The sequence below is a fragment of the Carettochelys insculpta genome, chromosome 12 (assembly GCF_033958435.1).
Source record: "Carettochelys insculpta isolate YL-2023 chromosome 12, ASM3395843v1, whole genome shotgun sequence".
NCBI lineage: Eukaryota > Metazoa > Chordata > Testudines > Carettochelyidae > Carettochelys > Carettochelys insculpta.
The window spans coordinates 44,741,323-44,763,919 of NC_134148.1; the positions used below are offsets into that span (position 1 = coordinate 44,741,323).

Genomic DNA, 22,597 nt, shown 5'->3' on the forward strand with positions numbered 1-22,597 from the left:
TTTCTAGACAAATTCTGTCAAATTCTCTCATTTGGCACTGGTCAGGTCCCCAGGGTGCCGAACTTGAGAGGTTAAACCTGTTTTTACCTTGTGTTCTTGTACAGCTTGGTCCATTAACTTCTTTATATGTTCTTCATGTTGCATCCTCATTTCTTTGATTTGTTGTCCACACTGCAAACTTAATTGGAAGCAGATTAATAGTTTGATTTGGATTACACCAAGACTCCCATAATTGCATGAGAGAAAAACAAAAACAGACTGGCACAAGAAGCTTGAGGCACAGAAACTGGGATAGAACAGAAAAAGCCGAAGTTTCAGAGGTGGGGTGAGCAGAAGGGTCCATGATTGCTAGAATACATCTGGGCCCGGGAAAGAACACAGAGCTCCTCTGTCTCACCATTCCTCTGGCATCAACAAATATCTGCGAAACTCACAAGTGTCAGATCCTTTCAGGTGCTCAACCTCACAGAGGATAACAAACTACTCCTACTAGCAGATACTTTGTTGGCTCTAGTGACAGAGCCTGTGCAGTAGATCTAAAGCAGCAGTTCCCAACCTTTTCCAGATGGGTACCCACTTTGACAATTCAGGAAGACTTGGTGACCCACAGCAATTCAAAAATGGGGGTGGAAGAAACAGTGCTGTAACTAGCTAATTTTGAGCTTGAGGCAAGAATATAAAATTGTGCCCCCTCATATTTATATATTCATATTGTTTATTTCATAGAAGGGAAAATATATTAAGAACACTACGTTTATTATGGTTAATTTTGTTATAGTCGATCTGAGTCATGGTGGAGAAACTGCCCAAACTGCTCCCGCAGCTTAAACCCCACACTCAGAGGCTAGCGGGGGGGAGGGGGGGGTGTCACACTCAAGCTGGGGGGGGGCGTTAGGAGGAGTCACACTCAGGGGCTGAGGCGGAACTATAGACAAAAATGAAAACTGACAGATCAGTTACTTAGAACAGAAGGGGGTCAGAATGGAGAAGGAGGGGCAAAAATTACTAACTGCAAGTGTATTAAGTGACTTACCTGGGATGGGTATGAATATCAAAGGTGGAGAAGCTGTCTTTGTAATGCATAATTGCTTCTCTATAGCTAGAGGATAGCTGCTGGATGTGGCAGTGTTAAAGAGCTGCAAATGGCTTCTTTAAGAGCCACATGCTGCTCCGAGGTGCTGGCAACCCTTAACAAATCTAATTGCGACCCATGTTTGAGTCCTGACCCATAGGCTGGGAACCACTGATTTAAAGGTTTCAAATCATGCTGATGAACTAGTAAGTGTCAATATTATGCAATACAATGGCATGCTTTGTTAGATTTAAAACAAACTTGGAAAGCCACAAAACTACAATAAAAACACTCAGGATGCAGAATAAAAACTTCAAAGGCTAGGAAAAGTGAGACATAAGGTATTAAAAGAAGTGTGATTGTTGCTAAAGATGAACACAATTCGCAGGCACAAGGAGGCCAAATTTCAGTAGCACAGGCAAACAATTATGGCATTTCTTAAGTCCTTAGTTCTTGAATTTGAACTTTAACGTTTCAAATATAGTTGACATGTACCAAGTATACTTATCAAATATTATTAATTCTACATTAAGAGAATCTTTGCAAGTGATAGTAGTTCATTCAAGATCAGTTTACTGACCACTGAATTTTCTACCATAAAGCTTTAGAAACCCTTTCATTTAAATAAATCAGCTTTCCACAGTCTCTCACAAACCTAAATTCCCTATTCTTCTCAAAGCACTAATTCTTACTAATTCCCATCTTCCCTACAATGGGGGAGGAGAGAAGAGAAGAAGAGTTGCTTCCTAATATTTGATTTTTTTTCTTCCAAATTTGTACCACACATTTCAAGTTAATTTCAACACAAGTAGAATATTTTTACCTCAATCCCAACCAAATAAATCTGTCATGAAGACCTTGATAAACATACCCTAAATAAAACGTCAAGTATCGGAGGGGTAGCCGTGTTAGTCTGGATCTGTAACAGCAACGAAGGGTCCTGTGGCACCTTACAGACTAACAGAAAAGTTTTGAGCATGAACTTTCGTCAGCACAGACTCACTTCATCAGATGCAGCAACTGATGAAGTGAGTCTGTGCTCACGAAAGCTCATGCTCAAAACTTTTCTGTTAGTCTGTAAGGTGCCACAGGACCCTTCGTTGCTGTTAAATAAAACGTGTGGCCCAGTTTTTTGTTTTTTTTGCAGACTGCTACTACATTTTTATTAAGTGTGGCCCACCTGGTTACATTATTTTGCTTCGCGCCCTGGGACCTTTTGCAGAACCACTGTTGTAGCAAATCTGCATTGTGGGACACTTTTGAAGAGTGAAATAAATGAGGCGTGTGTTTGCAAACCCAGCCCTGCTCCCTGGCTCTCGGGAAGAAAGGCGCTATTCGTCGCTCACAAAAGAATGCACTCAAGGCTTTTGACATTCCCTGGAACTAGCCAGACTCCAGTTTCCAACCCGTTGGAGCAAGGCAGGGACCTGCTGACTTTGCCTTGAAATATCCAGTCAGATAAAGCACTGTTTGGCTCCTTTGTTCCCCAGAAAGGCTCTATCAACAAGCTCCTTTCCAAGCAGGGAAATACGTCAAGCCGCCGCGAATGTGACTGCAGATGGGCTGTGCTCTCTTTATACACACGCCCTGCGTGGCCACACTACACTTGCTAGCTTGGTTTTTATTTCCTTCTCCTCTCCCTGCCCACTTAGGCCATTCAATATTAGACACCGTTTTAGGGGCTCCAGTCAGCCAGTCAGGGTCACATTGGGGGGTAAGTTCCTGAAGCTCACTCAGCTAGGCTCACCTTTGCACTGAAATGCCCCTCTGATTCCACTTGGCTCTGAGTCATCCTCAAACTGGGCCAGATGGCTGCCACTGAGATTTTGAAACACCAAGAAAACTTTTTTAAAAGTATTTCTATTACACACACACACACACACACACACACACACACACACACTCGGGTCCAGCTCCACACACTGCCTTAGTACCTTATGTTTCTAAAAAAAATTCTGTGGCATTTTGCAGGTGGTAGTAGGGAGATTTTGAAAAGCCCTATTAGCCATTTAAAAACATTCTCTGCACAGGTTTTTGACTTTTAAATCCTGATTGGCTTTCACAAGGAAGACTGTGTGTGGCTGCATAGAAGGAAGAGATCAGGCATAAATTAAATAATCGGAGATTCCTTCTCCTCCCCCAACCAAACCACTACAGAATTTTATGCTGAACTTTACGAACAAATTTAATTTGGATTAACTGGAGCTGTCCCAACTATTTCCGAAATGCTGTATGTTCAGTTGGAAGACAGGAAAGAACTCCCTTGGATATAAATTCAGAGTAGACCCTATGGCACTTATGATCATTCATAAGAATTAAAGTTGGTGTTACCAAGAGATCTAATGACTGCAGTGATGTCTGCCTTGTTATTAATTTGTATTCACACCTGGAAGAATATACACGCAGCAGGGGACGTGTTGTGGGAGACAGAAATCCTACTATAAAATGCACAATCAGTGCAAATGGTAGCTAAAAGGGAACATGTTAAAGTGAAAGTTACAAGGAAACTAGCAAACCATTCTGAACCTACAAGTGCCAGGCTTTCAAGTTATGTATAATAAAAAATAGTTAAAAGCACCTTACATTTATAATTTAAATTAAAGATTATCTATAAGCAAATAATTTCACATCAAATTTTATGATCTATTATTATAAAACAATAAAATCTATATTAAGTATTAAATTCTCAATTAAAATTATTGTAGTATATTCAAACAAGACCTGAAAATTATAAAATATATCTAAAGCATAATCCAATAGCAGTACATTTTCTTTGGTGGCCCTGAAAACAATTAGTTTTCATTTGCATGGCCATCAATTGGCTTTGAGTTTGACATGCCTGTCCTAAATACTTCAATAGACCACTGTTGAATTAAATATAGTAGTTTTATTGTCTCGCCTCCTTCTTGAGAGGATACAAGATTTAAGTCAAACTGAATAAAAAGCACAATTCGGGGAAGTCACATTTCTCTAGAGACTTTCCTATTCCCAATAAAATACAAACACAGAAAATAAAGGATTAAATTAAAAAGGATGTGTTTGGTTTATCACCTACAGCAAACCCTCGAGATATCTGCAATCAAGTTGCATGTATCTCAGGTTAATGCGACTGCTGCCCCTGACAGGAGCAGTAAACTGCTCCCGTCATGGATGGCAGCTGCGAGTCAGGCTGCCGTTCCTGACAGAAGAGGTTTCTTGGTCCACGGAGTGGTGGCAGCCTGGCTCCTCTCCGCTTGCAGAGCTAGGAAACTGAGAGGGGCAGCAGCCTTCTAGTTTCCTGGCTCTAAGGAGTGGAGGTAAGCTGGGAGCCAGGCTTCCCTGGTTCCTAGCTCCCCTCCACTGGCTAGAGCCAGGAAACTGACCAAGACTGCCACCTTTCCCCTCTCTGCAAGTGGAGGGGAGCTGGGAGCCAGGCTGCTGCCTCGTTCCCAGCTCCCCGACACTTGCTGGACCTGAAAAACTAACCAGCTGGTTTCCCAGGTCCAGCAAGCAGTGGGAAGACAGGAACCAGGCCATCTCCCCTCAACGTGCACAAAAATTCAAGTTAAGTGGGGGCTGAAGAAATGCAGCCCCTGCGTAACTCAAGGGTTTACTGTATACATTAAGGCCTACATGAGGATTAAAAATCTATTTGACTAGTTTGCACTTTAATGTGAATTCACATGTTTGAGAAATGTGCATGAATCTATGCTTATTAGAAACACCCAAAAGCATCATACCTCTCATACTCCAGCCTTCTCACAAGGCGCGTATTGTTCTTCTTGTACTCATGAAGCTGGTCCTCTTGACGAATGAATTCTTGGCGTAATTCTGCTAGTTGTTCTAAACCAAATTGCATAAATCAAAGTGAGCAGAAAAATGGCCCCTTGCAATCTTTTACCATTGATTACAGAAAACATGCTCATTTTCAAATCTTTCTGATCTCTACTATATTTATTGATTCCCCTCCCACATGGAATCTTTAAAAAAAAACACTGCATAGCCACACAACGTGCCAAGCCAGTTATTCATGTGAGCTAGAAATCAATTAGTACACATTTATTTCAAAAGGTAAGAATACTACTTGTTACCTTTCACAATAAGACTATATGGTTAAAGTTTAATTTGCTTCATTCAGAAGGGCTATATGATGCATATACTTGTCAGAAACAGTATTAACATTAATCTGATATATCAACCTATTTTGAAACATACAGCAATATATACTGCATACAGTATACTTTACACTTTATAAGCTCCATCTTTAGCATACAGCAGACATTCTGGAACTCCGACACGAAGCCTCTAGAGGTTCCATGCCAGTCCCAAGCCTGGATAAAGGAGGGTTGGTCAGACGAGTCACAATGTGCTGACCACGAAATGTGCTGACACAAAATTAAATCTGATGCCAGTATGACTAAAAGATGAAAGACGTCGGCTCAGACAAACAAGATCCGGCGACACCAATCGAGAGATGGGGGTTGGGTTGATAAGTTGGCTACCGAAAGAAAAATACAAATACATATGCCATCAATTGGAACGTGGACCGACCCAACACCGCGGGTGACTGGAAAATTAGAGCTGCTTCAGAAGGAGATGGAGAAATACCGATGCAATATACTTGGACTAGCGGAGATACGTAAAATGGCATCGGGAGAGATATGCAGCTGTGAAGTCACTTGGTCAGGGAACAAAACGAAGCATGAGGCAGGAATCAGATTCCTTCTTGTCAAAAGAGCTAGAGGAGCATTATTAGTATACAAACTGGTGAGTACAAGAATGATGGTAGCGAGATTCAGAGCAAAACCGTTCAACATCTCAATCATTTGGTCCTTCACCCATGTTGGACAGTCCAGAGGAAGAGATTGGGCTATTCTGTAAAGACTTGACAATGACGCTGGAGGAAATACCAAAGAGAGATGTGCTGATCATCGGAAGAGATAAATTGGGAGAGAGTCATGGGAAGGTTTGGATATGGAGAAAGAAATGAACAAGGCAAGAAACTACTAGAGTTTGCTACAGAGCATGAGATGGTGATCTGTAAAACAAGATTCCAACAAAAGAACTGCAGGAACTGGACATGGTGATCAAATGATGAGAAGTCCAAGAACATGACAGATATGATTTTGATAAGAAGAAGATGGGTAATATCGGCACAGCACTGCCAAACATTCCAAGGAGCAGATATAGACTTGGACCACAGCCTACTGATCACAAACGTCAAAATAAAACCCAAGAGACCATGTACGACACATTTAAGAAGAGAGGAGACGTGGCAAGGCCAGGCAAGGAAGAAACAGGTAATGCGTACAGAGCAGCACTCAAAGAGAAGATGAGGAACGCAGCCACACACAGAGACCTAGATCAGAGAGTCGAGGGGATAGGCATGGCTATAGAGGAGGCAATTGAGCAGACTGTTCTGGAAAAAGAGAAGATCAATAAGAAGTGGATTATGCAGGAGACACTGAAGTTGGTCCAAGAGAAGAGAATGTTGAAGATCAGAAAGGATGTTTCCAAGACGGTAGAACAGCAATATAGGGTGAAATGCAATGAGGTAAAGAAAGGGGCCAGAGAGGATAAGGTGAAATGGTTAGAAGAGCAGTGTGAAGATACAGAGAGGTATTACGGTGAATGTAAAACCAAGGAGGTGCATAAAAGGATTAGGAATATTAATAGAAAGTGCCAGCTGAAGCATACGGTGATCAAAAATGAGAACAAAGTGGTGCTCATGAACAAGGAGAAGTGTGTGCAGCAATGGACAAGATAGTGCACCGATCTATACAAAGCACAGTTGAACCAGAGTGTCTCAGAGAGACTGATAGAAGAACTGAAAAGAGATAACTCCACAGAGCATTCAGAGCAAGACTGATATTTTGAAGGAGGCAGTAGAAAGAGCAGGGAAAAGATGACAGAACAACAAGAGTCCTAGAAATGATAAGATCATGGGAAAGATGAACAAACACAGTGGAGAAAATATGATTCAGGAAATACAGAGACTATGTAATATAGTATGCAAAGAAGAAAAGGCACCTAAGGAATGGGTAAGATCCATGCTAGTGACAATACACAAGAAAGCAAGTACACTGGAGTGCAAGAACTACAGAACAATTGCCCTAACGGGTCATCTAGGCAAGGTGCTGATGATACTGATGGAGAGACTAAGATGGCAGATAGAAGAACATCTAGCAGACGAGCAAGTAGGGTTCAGGAAAGATAGAAGTACCATACAGCAATATTGGCACTAAGATTGATAGCGGAGAAAGCTCAACAAAAGAACAAGAATACATACATTTGCCTTGTCAATTTTCAGAAGGTGTTTGACTGTATAGATCAGAAAGTGACTTGGGTGGTGCTGGAGTCAGACAGAATAGATAGACTGATACAATTGTTGAAGGATATCAATGACAACGCAGAGCCAGCAGTGAAAATGTGCAGGGAGTTGGGAAGGTGGTTTAGAACAAGTAGGATGCAAGACAAGGAGATCCGATATCGCTGAGTATCTTCATTACGCAGCTAAAGAGAGCAATGGACAAGATCAAGGAAGAGGTAGAAGGGATATCTATGCACGGGAAAAGAATTAACAACTTGAGGGTCACAGATGATATAGTTATCGAGGAAGATGCGGAGAAGCGAGCGAGAATGGTGAAGGTACTAAAGGAGGAAGGAAAGTGGTATGGACTGATTATGAACATTGATAAAACAAACAATGGTATTTGGAGATAAGTAAATAAGAAGGAAGATCAGTGTAGATGGGATTTAAATAGAGAATGTAGAGAAGTTCACATACCTGGGGAGCAACATAATGTATGATCAAGACTGTAAGAAGGAAATAGCAACTAGAATAACAAGAGCAAGTTTGAAGGCAATGGATAAGATCTGGAAAAGCAAAGCAATTAGCTTAGGAACTAAGCTGAGCATCTTGAACATGTGTGTATTCAGCAGCATGTTGTATGGATGTGAGACATGGACGATAATGAAAGATTCAAAGAGAATATTGGCATTCGAGAGTTGTTATAGAAAGATCCTGAGAACAAGATGGATGCAGAAGGTCACCAATAAGGAATTACACAGGAAGAGAAAGGTGAAAGAAAACCTACTGCAGAAGGTTATACAATGCAAATTACAGCTATTTGGGCATATTCGCAGAACGAAAGACAAACGAAAAATCAAGACCCTAGTATTTGGCATAATGGGTGGTTCCAGTAGGAGAGGCAGACACCACAGAGAATGGGTAGATGATATAGTAGATTCTGTAGACTAGCTCCACATCAAATTAAGCCACTCTGCACTGGACAGGGAAAGATGGAAGGCAACAGCAAGTGAGGCATCGAACCCAATGGGTGCTGAGCCCATGACTGATGATATAGATGAGACATTCTGGGCTTCTTTTACTTCAATAAATAAAAAAAAAATACATGTTATATTTTCATACCTATCTACCTCTATATTTAGCATATATTTTAGTTTTCAAGGCAGCTATTTTAAAATTTTTTCTGCCTTGATGCTACAGACACAAATGGAGATTAAAAATGCTTACTCATATTTATTGGTATTAATTACTCTCAATGGCTTTAAACAGAAAACCAACATACTAAGTAAGTTGTAAGTCAACATTACTAGGGCTCTCCCAAATTCACAGTCCATTTTGATCTATTTCATGGCCAGATGGTTTTTAATTAGTCAATATCAGATTTTCAGCTGTTTACATCTGAAATTTCATGGTGTTGTAACCATGTTGGATCCCAACTCCAAAGGTACCCAAAAGTGGTTTTGATTGTCTCCCTCTTCCACTCGCATACACACACCTGCCATGCAATGGAAGGATAAGTCTGGTTTCTCCCTTGCCTAGCAGTGACTCACAGGAGCTATCCGGCTAGAGCACTTCCAAGACCAGTGAGATATCAGACCCACATCCACAAGTCTCCTCAAGCAGCAGGGCTCTTGGACAGGTGCTTCCTACAGCAGAGGGAAACGCTACATGTTGGGTATGATCTCTCCCTGAGAATGAAAATAGCAATGTTGGAAAGGACATATCCTCTCTCTCCCCAGCCCAGACAGGACTTCAAGCAGCAATGAGATCAGATTTCACTGGGAAGGCTTATTTCATGATTCTTCCATGGCCTGAACACTGCAACATATTGCAGCTGTGCGACCTATCTTCCCAATATACATCAAGAGAAGGACAACATACCCTAGATAGCGTTTTCTGGTCCTTTTCCTTTTCTATAATATTTTGTGTTATGCAGGAGTCAGACAAGCTTTCTTCCCACTCCCAATTTAGTCATAATGTTTACAGACTAGACAAGTTACTCAATACTAATTTGATATTACTGGTATGTAGAATATTACATTACGTTTCACATTGAAAATGATTTTGACATCTTTTGGAAAAGTTTTTGCTAACATGTATCCTCTTCCACAACTGCATCATAACATGAAAAGGCTGATACGGAATTCCACTCAGCTTTTACTATCTAAAGAATAATGAATTACAATGTTTTATGAAACTTCCGCCATTGAGGCTGCAAGCTGCCACTTGTTAATACTCCAGCATCAGACATACTCTAGATTTTATTTCCAGCACACACTCAATAGCTAAGGAAAGATTTTATCATTAGTATACTGTTCTCACACTGGATGCGTAAGTACTACGTTCCTTACCTTTCAAACGATGTATGTCTGCCATTTGATAGGATATGTTGTTTTGTAGTTTGAGCTGCACAGAAAAAAGATATTGTAAAAGATGTAAATATATTTTTCACCTGAATAAGCCAGGAGCACTTAAGCAAAAGTATAGTTTTGCCAACTGGTGAAAAGTGCTTTCAGAATCACAACTGGAAGATGCTGCAAGTGTAATCTATCACGCATTTCCTTTAGAAGTTAAGTTCCTAAGTTTTGCTTGAACAGATTTACATTTAGGTTTACATCTACCTTTAATAAAATGTTACCTGGAAATCAGCAAAGTCAAAGGAAATAGACTTAAATATAAATATGTATCATTTAACGTAATATTAAGGTTGCATTGGGGTATGGAACACACTAATTCTGATTTCCCTGTCCAAGCTTAAATGCTACAAAGTAAACATTATTAATGGTGAAAAATCTTTTTAAATGTTTTTGGTTGTACTAAAGTGAGATGAAATGGCAAAACAATTAAGAATATTTGTTTTTAATCTGAAAGCATGTCTTTTAACAGACCTGCTTCAGCTTTGATGGAGCTAGATTTCTATGAGAGGTTTTTGATTAAAATATTTTTATTATGTAAAAGCACTAGCAATTACAACAAATGAGAATAAATTCAATGTAAATACAAAGCCATTAACATCATGCCAAAATATATATTTTTTCATACAAGAACAAATCAAAGAAGAGAGTAAAAATGCTGGAAGTGACTGGACAATGTGCCTGACCAAAGAAACACCATGCAGAGACATGGAATTATGTCAAAAACTAACCCCCTGCCCAGTTAGTTATTGAAAGAAACACATCTCTGTTGGGATCCTTAGCATTCCCCAATATGGCATTTGGATTGTTAAAGAATTCAATTATCTTCCTGCTTAAACGTAGCCACAATTTATTTCTAGTACTTTTAAAAGTGACCAAAAGGACACACCTTTGTGCTTTGGAGAAAAAAGGGCCATTAGCTATTTCTGACCTCACCTACTTTCTGAAGTTTTAACATCTTTGAATCAGACATATCGCATACCTGTTTTTAAAAAATCCAGATCTGCACTATAGTCTTAAGATGCACTAAGACAGAGGTGAGCAAACTTTTTATGTTGGGCCCCACTTTTTGTTCCTGCAATTAGCAGTCCTCCCCTACCCCAACCTCTCCAATGTAATCTGAACCAAGAGAAAATTCAATTATATTCGTATTAAAAAAAAAAAACAACCAAAAAAACCAAAAAAAACCCTTTCAGCACACACAAGAAAATAAATACGTAGAATGTAAAAACCTTATTAATTGGTATATAAATGTGAATACATAAACCCCAAAACAGCAATATATTTCTACATTTTTCATTATATGGATGAGCCTGAGACCCAGCAGCCAATCACGATGTGTCTCCCTTACAAAATTTCATGCACCCCCTGCACTTTGCACAGCCCTGCCTCCCAATTTTAATAGGATTATTCATTCCCTTAAAAAAACTTCAAGCACGTCCCTTGTATAGGGAGCCTTACTGCTGCTGATCATTCTTCTGGGGACCTACCCTGCTCTACCCTTCTGTAAAATACTTGCATTGCAGGCAATTTTAAAGGAGACTTTTTCCTGATGCTGGAAGAAAAATTGAGACACATAAATATTCTCATCATGCCCTTTCTTCTTAATTGAAGCCCCAAAACAAAAAAAATCAAGACATAGCCCATAACCAATATTCACAGAGTGCAGGGGAAGCTGTCTCTCTCCTATTCATTGACTCTGTTTCACCAACACTTACAAAGGAAGACATTACATGGGGTACAATTGTCCAATCTGCATCCCTTAGGGAGTCTACACTATCTGCATTGTTTAGAAAAAAAATACTGATCACAAAAGCTGCAAATGGGATTTTTCAAAAGGTTGTTGTGGGCTACAAAATTCTGGGTAACTCTGGCGTCTTTGCTACTTAAAGTTAATAAATGAAAGCAACAAAGGTCAACCCCTGGGTTTTCTGGAATAATTTACATGCAGGGCTTCACATCCATTACTATGTGAAGAACAGGTGTAATAGTATCTTCTTACATGGCAGAGAATGTGCTATAGAAAAGAGAATTGCAAACCCTTTTGTCTTTCCACGCCTACCTCTTAAATATTCTTTTACTGGGGGAAGGGGAGAGGTGTTTGAGCAGTTATCCTACCACAATAATGTAAAACACTCAGCTTTCCATCGTGCTGGATCTTAAAAATGCAGCTATTAATACCTTCTGTAGTTTTCCCACTGAAGATTTTGGCACTAGTATAACATTAACCAACGTTATTTCCAAATTAGTATCTACCACGAAGTTTTATGCTCATCTGGAAAATATCTATCAAATTCACCTCTCTCTCAAACATACACTGCAGTTTTCTTCTCCATGGCTTACCACGTCAGGTGCTCTGGCAAATATTTAAACATTATGCCTTGAGAATTGTCCATAGTATGGATTTATTGGCAGTAGAAGCTCTCATATAGTGCTGTATGGCTCTCATAACACAATTACGTGTATTCCAGTGTACATTTAAGTATAACCCACAAACATCTGATTTAAAGGAGTCAATCTCTGTATCGCAAATCATGCAGGGATTGCATTCCTGCAACCCCCACATAACTCAAATTTTCACACAAGTTGGGGGAGGAGACAAGAACCCAGCTCTCCCGGGCTTGCAGGGTTCACTGTACTGTTTGACAGCATTTACAGTTCATGCGAGTTCTCTGGATTTAGACAACGTGGTTTTGCAGTAATTAACTTTTAAGTTTATGTTCCTGCTATGCTATTGTTATTCAGGGCAGATTCTAATGACAAAACTGTCAGTAAAACATCTCTAAGGTGAAAAAATGAAAATCTTTGACATGAACTTCTATAACAGCCTTAAAAAGGCAATAAACATTGATTTTAGGGAATAAGATATTTCTTATTACAATAAAACAACACAAATTAACATTGGCAGACTAAATAATTCTAATGTACTTTTATCCATAATTTTAAGTTAAAATGAAGCTAATGAAAATTAAATACACACCAAAGCACGGCTTTATGTGCTTACTGATAACATCGAGGCCAGGGACTGGCAACCAAAATAGACAGAAGAGCCATTTTTTCCAATTTGGTAAAAAACTCATTAATTCAAGAGCCGCAGTGCATGTAAATATGATAGTCTGTAATAAATAAAGTTAAACCATACGTTTTGTAATCCCTATTTCAAGAACAGTGCAAACACAATAATTTTTAATGTGATACATGTTTACTGCAGGACATTCACAAACTTTTTACATTTTCTAGTTCCTCACACTTTACTTGTTTGTACCAGTGTCTTCTTGACTTTTGTCTCTCATGAACCATCTCTTTCCCTGTAATCCTCATCCATTTAGGACTATGGTGTTCAACCAGTTCTGAAGCAGTAGTCCCTAGTCACAAGCCAGTCACAGAATTTAACCCAATCATTGCCCATTTACCATTAAGTGCTCCCAGTGCCATTTAAAGATGCCAGTTATAACAATATGCTAATGAAGAGAGCTTTACTTTAGGACCACAGATTCTGTAAGTCAGTTGTAAAACTGTATCCCCAACTCAATATGTAAACTCAAGATGATGACATTTAATCGAAGCCAAACTTTAAACTTAGGGTCATGATCTGAAGTATTACTAAAGAAACAAATATGCTCAATACAGTGGTTATCAATTTTTGAAATGGTGACCCCCTTTCATCAGGGTTCTGGCTTAGAGTGTGGGAGACAGGATAGCACTGGGGGGTTTGTGGTGCAGGGTCAAGGGTGATGGCTTAGTCTGCAGAAGCATGCTCAGGACCACAGGGGAGCCTCAAGACAGGGCAGGGGTCGAGGCTTGGCTTTATCCAGGAAGCTTCCTAGTGGACCTGGTAAGTGGGCAGCTCCCCTCCACCGGCATGCCACGGTACCTCCATGCTAGGGCCAGCACAATGGGGGTTCCTGTCCCTTGGCTGTGGCAAGTGCCCTGTATTTTCAGGGCTTAGGGAGAGAGAGCTCTAGCTGCTACAGCCCTGAGCCTCTGCATAGGACTTAGAGGGAAGCCTTTTTGTTTATATGGTGGAAGATGACTGCCAGTAAGTCGATTCTGGCTACAGAATTGGCATAGCTAAAATTGCACATCAGGGGTTGATTTCTATGTCTAGGGTAGACACAGCCTCAGGAAGAGTTGTAACTTTCAGGACAATAGCAGAACGCACTTGTCCTAGAAGAAGTAACAGTAAAACCTCTCAAACTCTGCCTCTGAGGTTTATAGGCCCAGAGGGCTAGCTGTGTTAGTCCTCAGCTTCACGAATAACAAGCAGTCCTGTGGCACCTTGAAGTCTAACCATTTATTAGGTAATGAGCTTTCATGGGTAAGCATCTGAGGAAGTGGGTCTTACTGACAAAAGCGTATTATCTAATAAATGTGTTAGTCTTTAACGTGCCATAAGACTGCTTGTTATTTCTGAGGTTTAGGTTATTTCTCTGTAGTAGGCACTAGAGAACTGGTCCTGCCCACCTTTACCTTGCTGTCCTCGCACTTGGTGGCCTGGCTGTCCTTGGCTTGCAGCTGGCTGCTCAGGTGGCTGTTGTCCGCCTCCTTCTGCTCCAGCTGCTTCTGCTGGGAGTCTACCCGCACCATGAGGTCCGAGTTGCGCTTCTCCAGGCGCCCGCGGGCCACCTCGCTGCGCTTGGCCTGGCCTTGCAGCTCGGCCACCTCCTCCTGCAGCAGGGCCTGGCGAGCCGAGGCGCTCCAGTAGTTGAAGGCGAGGATGGCGATCAGCACCAGCAGAGCCACGAAGACGAAAGACGGGAGACGGCCGCCCCTCCTGTTGGCCCCGAACCCCACCATGGGGCAGGCCTAGGGGGCTTCACCGCGCGCCGCCCCCGCCCGCACCTGAGGGTAGAAGCAGAGACGGGGCCGGGGCGCCCTGCTTGAGCTCGGGGGAGCTGCGAGAGCCACCGCAGAGGGAAGCGAAGGACACAGATAGCGAGGCAGGGACGCGAGATGGCAGCAGTAGAGGCGGCTCCACCCCAGCCTCCCCACTCAGCAAAGGGGACCCACGGCCAGGCAGGGCCTGCCGACCCCGGGGCCAGCCAGCCAGCCAGCCAGCCTCGCCTCCTGGATCCCGATCCCGGGCCCGGGCGGCGCCAGGCCCCACCACTTCCGCGTTACCTCACCAGCTCTCGCGATAACAGTGGCCGCCCCTTCCGCCTCTCGCGAGAACCTTGGTGCCTCAGCGCGGGGGTGTGGCTTGTGCCATGGCGGGCGGGGCTGTCGTCGTTGTCAGGTTCAAGCTGTCTGGCGCTTCTGAACGGACCGCGAGTCGCTGTCGTCTTCGGGGGCCCCTGCGCTGTGCCTGGTCGGGGCGCCTCGTTCCCCGAGACAAGCACCCCCCGGCGCTCGGAAGGCTGCTTTCAGGTTGCTCAGTGGGCCCCATTGTCTTTGCTAAACTCAGGCTCACAAAAGGGTGCCAGACTTTGTAGCTGGCAGACATTTATTTAGACGATGAAGGAGCAGAGGAAATGTTGAGGAATTTCAGAGGGCTCCGACCCCACCGGGAGAAGGAGCCCTGTGACTGCAAGTGTAATGCAGCTGGAGGGAAAATTTAAATAATGTATTCATATTATGAATTCCTTAATTAATTGAATCAGCTCAGGAAATGCAGCTGTGGACAACTCAGTGAAGGCCACTCAGGCTGCAGTGGGGGTCAAAAAAGCAAATAGTGTTGGGTACACAAGGAGTGGGAGGTAGTCTCAGAGGGATAGTGTTAGTCTGTATATTTGCAAAACAAAGCAAGTGGTTCTTGTAGCACCTTAAAGACTAGCAATTTTACTTACAGGTAATGAGCTTTTGTGGGAAAGAGCCACTTCTTCAGATTCTGGACCAGAGCTGAGAGAAAATGGAAGAATCAGCTAAACATAAAACTTAAAAGTAAGGAGGGGAGAGAGAGAGAGAGAGAGAAACTTCTGAGAAGAGTAAATTAAGTGGGCTGGCTGCCATCCCTGCAAATATCAAAGGTGGTAAAATTGTCCTTGTAATGTGCAAGATAATTGAGATCCTTGTGGAGTCCCAGGTAAAAGGTATCAAACTTGCAAATGAATTCCAATTCAGATGTCTCCCTTTTGAGTCTGCTGTGAAAATCTCTTTGTAGTAATACACAAACCTTAAAGTATCAGAGGGGTAGCCATGTTAGTCTGGATCTGTAGCAGCAACGAAGGGTTCTGTGGCACCTTATAGACTAACAGAAAAGTTTAGAGCATGAGCTTTCGTGAGTTAACTCACTTCTTCAGATGCTGGTCCTGGAAATCTGCAAGGCCAGGTATAAATAGGCCAGAACAAGGCTGGGGATAACGAGGTTAGCTCAGTCAGGCAGGCTGAGTTGTATTGTCATCAGTAGATCTGGAGGTGTGAACTCCAAGAGAGGGGAAGCTGCTTTTGTATTTAGCCAGCCATTCACAGTCTTTGTTTAATCCTGAGCTGAGGGTATTGAATTTGCAGATGAATTGTAGCTCAGCAATTTCTCTTTGGAGTCTGTTCTTGAAATTTCTTTGCTGCAGGATAGCTACTTTTAAATCTGCTACTGTGTGTCCTGGGAGATTGAAGTGCTCTCCTATGGGTTTTTGTATATTGCCATTTCTGATGTCTGATTTGTGTGCATTTATTCTTTTACGTAGGGACTGTCCAGTTTGTCCGATGTATATGGCAGAGGGGCATTGCTGGCACATGATGGCATAAATTACATTGGTAGATGTGCAGCTGAATGAACCCACGATGGTGAAAGTTCGCACCAGATGGTTTCTACAACTAATCCCAAGCCTCTTCCATATTCAGATCCCTGAGTTCTTCAGTTCCTATGGATATACTGGATTGCTTGCACTCCTTAACATTCAACACTGTAGCAGAGTAATTTTAAACTTGTCTGACAATACTTTCAGCACTTGGAAACTTTATCAATGCTCGTTATCAGCAACAAATTACTTGAATTACACAACATGCCCAGGGTTTACTACTAAGATCTGTGTTCGAAGAGATTCCATGTCTTTTAAAAGAAAAAGCAGTCTGTCTTGTCAGAAGCCAGAGTGGCTCCCAGTCCTCTGCAACTTTCAGAAAGCACATTACTGCTTGTCCCAATCTGGGAAGAGAGTGCCTGACTGTTCCTGGGGTGGGGGTGCATAGAGGAAAGGACGGCATCTGTGTGTGTATTAAGAAAGCTGCAGGACCTCTCTGCACATACATACTCTTTAAATACGCTGTTGCGTTTGCCAGTACAGCAGCAGCCTCTTTCACCTTCCCTCCCAGCTCCATTACTGCTTCTGAAATACCCTGCTGGGGGAGCAGTTCACGTATACAGAGCTCTTGCAGAGTACCCTTAGGCTACATCTACGCTAGCCCCAAACTTCGAAATGGCCACGCAAATGGCCATTTTGAAGTTTACTAATGAAGCACTGAAATGCATATTCAGCGCTTCATTAGCATGCGGGCGGCCGTGGCACTTCGAAATTGACGCGCCTCGCTGCCGCGCGGCTCGTCCCCACAGGGCTCTTTTTTGAAAGGACCCCGCCTACTTCGAAGTCCCCTTACTCCCATGAGCAGATGGGAATAAGGGGACTTCGAAGTAGGCGGGGTCCTTTCGAAAAGGAGCCCCGTCGGGACGAGACTCGAGGCGCGTCAATTTCGAAGTGCCGCAGCCGCCCGCATGCTAATGAAGTGCTGAATATGCATTTCAGCGCTTCATTAGTAAACTTCAAAATGGCCATTTGCCTGGCCATTTCGAAGTTTGAGGCTAGTGTAGACACAGCCTTAAAAAGCCAAGCTTTTCAGTTCATTCTTGGATGGCAGTAACAGATCCATTCCACACCCATCCATCTGCCACTTTCCAAGGAGTGAAGGGAGCATGGGAGCATGAATTACAGCTAGAGGAGTAGGGTCACTGGCAAGAGGACCGTACACACAAACTCTTTTAAAAGAGCAAAGAGAATAAGGGGGGAAAGATAAGAAAGAAAAGAACAGAGAGAAGATGGTTTGAAAGGAGAGACAGGGGCCAGTGCTGGAGTGTTGTAAAGGGACACTGAAGGGTTGGGAGAAGAGCCGTCATTCCATCCCAACAAGTTGTGAACCACTAGCCTGAATTCTGACTTTGGTTCTTAAGCAGCTAAACAGCAATCTCCAAGTCATTAAGAAAGGATGAAATTTTAAGGCAAATGTTCAAGCATGATTTCTACCAGGGAAATGTGGTTTTATGTGTAGGGATAAAATTATACATGGAACAACTTGGGGAAAAAAGCAATTAGATCAATACATTTCTTTACATAAATGAAGTCCCTTTGAGTTATGTCTATGTGGAAAACACAACATTGGAAGTCTTTTTTAGAATAAATGGCTCAGAAGGTTGCTACAGGGGATTGTTATTGATATATGTTGCATTACGAAAACAAGCCGAGAGGCAGCTGAGTTTATAACGAGGTTGAATAAGGTGAAATGGCAGACTGTTGTGAGAAAAACAGCTTAAAGAATACCCTGGTGTTCAGGGAACAGTAATTGACTTGAAGCTTCAAGCCATTTGGGAGCAGGAGCGACATCTGTTCATAAGAAGTGGTTGGGGAGTTTCAATGCAGTCTGGCAGCTTGATAGGGGATGCCTTCTGTAAATCACACTTGCAAACAACAAAAAAGTATTTTTTAAAAGGGAAGTTACTGCGGTGTGATTCTACCCCTCTCAGTATGCATGTGCCTGTGATATTCCTTCTGAAACATATGACCTTTATAGTGAGGCTGACAAACAAGAAGTTCTGAAATGATTCACTAGAGATTCTGAAGAGTCATTAAAAGGAGAGGCAGACAGACCAGACTCCATTGCTCCAAATGGCATCTGGTCCATCCAGTCAGGAGAGCTGGCAACTTTAATTTAACATCTGCCTTGCGAAAATAACTATCCTTTTAAGAAGTGGCCATAGGGATGGGTTTGTCAGGTGTCACTGTGTGCTGGGCTCATGAAGGGGGAGTACAGTCTCTGTCCCAGAAGAAAATATTTTCTGGTGGATGTAGTCTGTTGGGACAGAAGCTGGCCACCAACATATGCTATGGCAGGGTACATGGAAGTAAGAAAGTTCCCCTTTCCCCAGAGAATGACCAGAGAAAAGGAAAGCCTTACCAGGGATCACGCTATGAATAAGAGTAAACATGGAGAGACCAGGGCTGCTGTCAGATCACATCAAGGAGGAGCTGACTGGAGGTTTGGTAGGACCTGCCAAAAACAACCTTGACAGTGTTGGAGTACACAGTGTACCAACAGGCTGCTGCAGTGTGAGACAGGTAAGCCCCTGGACATTAAAACAGCTTGTGTATGAGTGGCTTCTTTCTTTTCAAAGGCCTAGCACAGACTGGCTGGATTTGTAAAGGGAATTGGGGAGCTAGCAGTTCACCATCAATGACTCCTGTTCTGGACTCTGTTTCAACTAGTGGAAGGGTCAGGAAGAGCTGCAGAGAAGGGAAACGCAACAAGTTTTTGCTCTGTGGTAAAGATAGGTGGAAGAGGGCCTAGAGGGATGTGCTTATGTTTCTATGGGGGTCTGCAAACAGGGAGACTCCTGGTAGAAGGGGTAGGGATCCCAGGGGAGGGCAGGCAAAGGGGAAATCTGCTAGAAGAAGGCTCTCCCAGAGAAAAGCCCTGTGAGGCTAAGGAGGCACAGAAGAACTCTTTATTGTCTGGGAGTAGGGGCACAGAGCAGGGATCATCAGCAGAGGTAGAAGAATCCCTCATCTGTATCTTAAGTGGGACTGTTGTTCACCAGGAAGGTGTATGAAGGTGATAGCTGACTGGAGGGATTAGCCATGGATGGTGTAGACTGGCCATCATAGGGCCAAAGAAGTGGTCATCTGGGATGGTGGGGTGGAGACTCCTGTAATGCCATGCTTTAATATCTGGTGGGGCCATTGTGGTAACCAAAACTGCTTGCAGGGCCCACTGTTAGACCACCTAGGGAAGGAAGGAAGTACCCAACTCCCATTCCTCTTTTGATGGAGTGAGATCTGTCCCTAAACCTAGCAGAGAGCGTGGGTCTGCAGTGGCGGGAGAGCTTTGATTGCCTCCAGCCCAGGTAGTAAGACTTTCAGAAGCCCCTGCTACGAAGGGAAGAAGGGTGAAGAACTACATGTTTTGGTCATATTTGGGGCTGAATAGAACTTTCTTGCCAGCTCGGGGCATCAGGCATAACTGGATGGAGTAAACAAGGTTACAGCCCTTAAATCAATTTGTAGACGAATACAAAGGAAATCACCTGTCAGTGACACTTTAAATTCTGTATGTACAGAGTATTAGTCATCTTTAGTTAATACCCATTAGCACTGAAGTTATTATGGAAAAAGAATACATACAGTGTAATTCTTGGTGAGTTGGATTTCAAGGTGTGGTATGGTCAATGAAAAGACACCCTGAGGTAAATGGGCAGAAGGGAGGATGCTGAATGAGTGCATGATACAATGGTTTTCATATGACTGTGTTATCTATGTGTCGATAACTAGTGTACAAGAAATATTTTAAAAGAGTATTATTTACGTTGCAAAGTCAAATGCTTGATAGCTAGAAAATGCTGGAATTATGATTACCTGTCTAACATGAATATTACCATCTTTTATATCCAGCCTGTGCACTGAATGAGACAGGAGTCTTGTGGAAAACCTGTGGTCACATAATTAACAGCTAATTTAATGCATCCATATATGCAGGCATAATTAAAATTGGACTGATACTTGTTAGCTTTTGACCACCCGACTTTGAAAACTAAGGGCTTGTCTGCACAAACACTAAGTTCACAGCCAGATATGGCATAACTCTACCTTGCAGTAGCTTGCCATGATCTAAGTGACCACGGACCCTTCTGCTTACTAGAGCAGAGGTGGCCAACCCCTGGGGCTCTTGAGCCGCATGCATCTCTTTGAGCTTTTAAATGGGGATCCTCAGAGCCTCACTCAAGGAGTGCCACCTGCCTGCTCTGCACATGCATCCCACTACTTGTTGGGAGAAGCATGTGACAGCGGTGGTGGTTCTAGTAGTGGCTCCCGTGAGTTACTGGCATTTATTTAGAGTGGGAAGGACTAAGACTGCCTAGCTCTGGGGGGAAGGAGGGCATTTATATAGAGCTGGGTGGCAGCAGGAACTGACTGGCTCTGAGGAGGAGGGGGAGCACTGAGTCACATATTATACATTTATTTTTATATATTATGGAGCTGTACCTATACCTATCTCATAGAACTGGAAGGGAGACTCAGAGGTCAAGTCCAGTCCAGTCCCCTGCCCTCGTAGCAGGACCTAGCACTGTCTCTGACACATTTTTTTTAATCTGTTTGCCCCAGATTCCTAAATGGGCCCCTCAGTGATTGAACTCAGAAGCCTGGGTTTAGCAGGCTAATGCTCAAACCATTGAGCTATCCCTCTCCCAGATACATAAAGTATAAATATAAATAACTACCTAATGTATGGCTCTTTGCATTCTGTGCTCTGCTGTTTTGGTTCTGCGGCTCTAATTGGTTGGCCACACCTGGACTAGAAGTTCTTTCGTGTGCTTGGCTTTACTTTACTTTGAAACAGGTGTTGATTTCTACCATTGGAATTTTTAAGGCACAGGAGTAACTATGCAGACTTGCACCCTCAGGCTGTTTATTTGAGAACGGGGCCAGAGTGTGTGTGTCTGTCCTGCTCTTCAGACTGGAAATTACCTTGCATGTCACATGTGCTATTGAAATAGAAATAATATATCAGATTCACAAGTAAAACTACTGTTGGTAGAACAAGTTCACCCTACAATGGATGTGTTAATAATAGATATATAAAAGCTTCTAAAAGGATGCTGAAGTTCTAAAGTTAAGAATCGAATATTATGAGACACATGATAAAATAGCCAGAGTGGTGTTTCTCTGAGACTACCAAGTTGACAAGTTTAGCATAACTCTGGTAACTTGGCTATTTGTGACTTTGCTTCAGCCACCTGTTAAAATACCTGCCTTTGGAATATGCAGCCAGTTCTTACCATGACCATAAAATGAGCATGCCACACATTACATATTCAGCCACTGACCTTCTGCTGACTTGTCCGGTTCTCTTTAGTGTTCACCAATTGGCAAATGCAGGTGGAGTCAAGTTAGACTTCCTGTTTTTGAATAACTGTAATTGTTTTAACAGTGAAAGGATGTCAATAACTAAACTCTAATTTTACACATTAAGAGGCCAAATTGTGCACTGATGCATGAGGAGGATTTTCACTTGAAGTCTCATTAGTCTGTAATTGCAGATGCTGGAAGCTGCTTTATAGTGCCAATAACTTTGGACTAATAATAAATATACGTAATTGCTTGTATATGACCTAAAATAAAAGCCTTACTGTCTGTCAGAGGTGTATAACTGAGAAGTAAATCTTTGTTAGGCCATCCAGTATCTGCCTAGTCATGTGAACATAAATAACTGGGCGTATCAATCCAACCTGTAAGTTTGGGAGGCCCACACTCTATAACTTCATAGAGTGTCTCTGGTTTTTTCCCCCTCTTTCATTGTCTTTTGGACCAATCCTGGGAGAAGCTGACAACTCTTGGCTCCCATGGAAGCCAACAGGAGTTGTGGACACTCAGCACCTCACAGGTTAACGCTGTTTGAGTGTTGTGTTTATTCAAAATTTGTCTAATCCCTCCCAGAACTCCTTGGGGGGCAGAGAGGCTCTGTACACACACCCAGTGCAATTTGACTGTATTTTTATGTGACAGTCTTTCAAGAAAACTTATAGCTACTGTACGAAGTCACTAAAATCCGTTTACAATAAACGGAGTGACTGAGAATGTTAGTCTCCAAGGTGCTACAGGACTGTGTGTTATTTGTATTAGGCTG

General features: G+C 42.5%; 1 protein-coding gene across 5 annotated transcripts in view; it reads right to left on the bottom strand.

Moving 5' to 3' along the window:
- The window catches only part of GOLM2 (golgi membrane protein 2), a 42,451-nt gene extending 27,561 nt beyond the window's left edge, over window positions 1–14,890 (bottom strand). For 3 of the 5 annotated variants that reach the window (XM_075007370.1, XM_075007371.1, XM_075007367.1), the window contains exons 1-4: window positions 14,240–14,890; window positions 9,713–9,767; window positions 4,792–4,894; window positions 88–178 (exon numbers count right to left, since the gene is read on the bottom strand). In XM_075007370.1, the coding sequence (XP_074863471.1) occupies window positions 88–178; window positions 4,792–4,894; window positions 9,713–9,767; window positions 14,240–14,572 (582 nt within the window). In that variant the 5' untranslated portion in view covers window positions 14,573–14,890. The remainder of the gene's footprint in view (window positions 1–87; window positions 179–4,791; window positions 4,895–9,712; window positions 9,768–14,239) is intronic. The other 2 variants (XM_075007372.1, XM_075007369.1) reach the window with 1 other exon arrangement.
- Window positions 14,891–22,597: the final 7,707 nt, after the last annotated feature.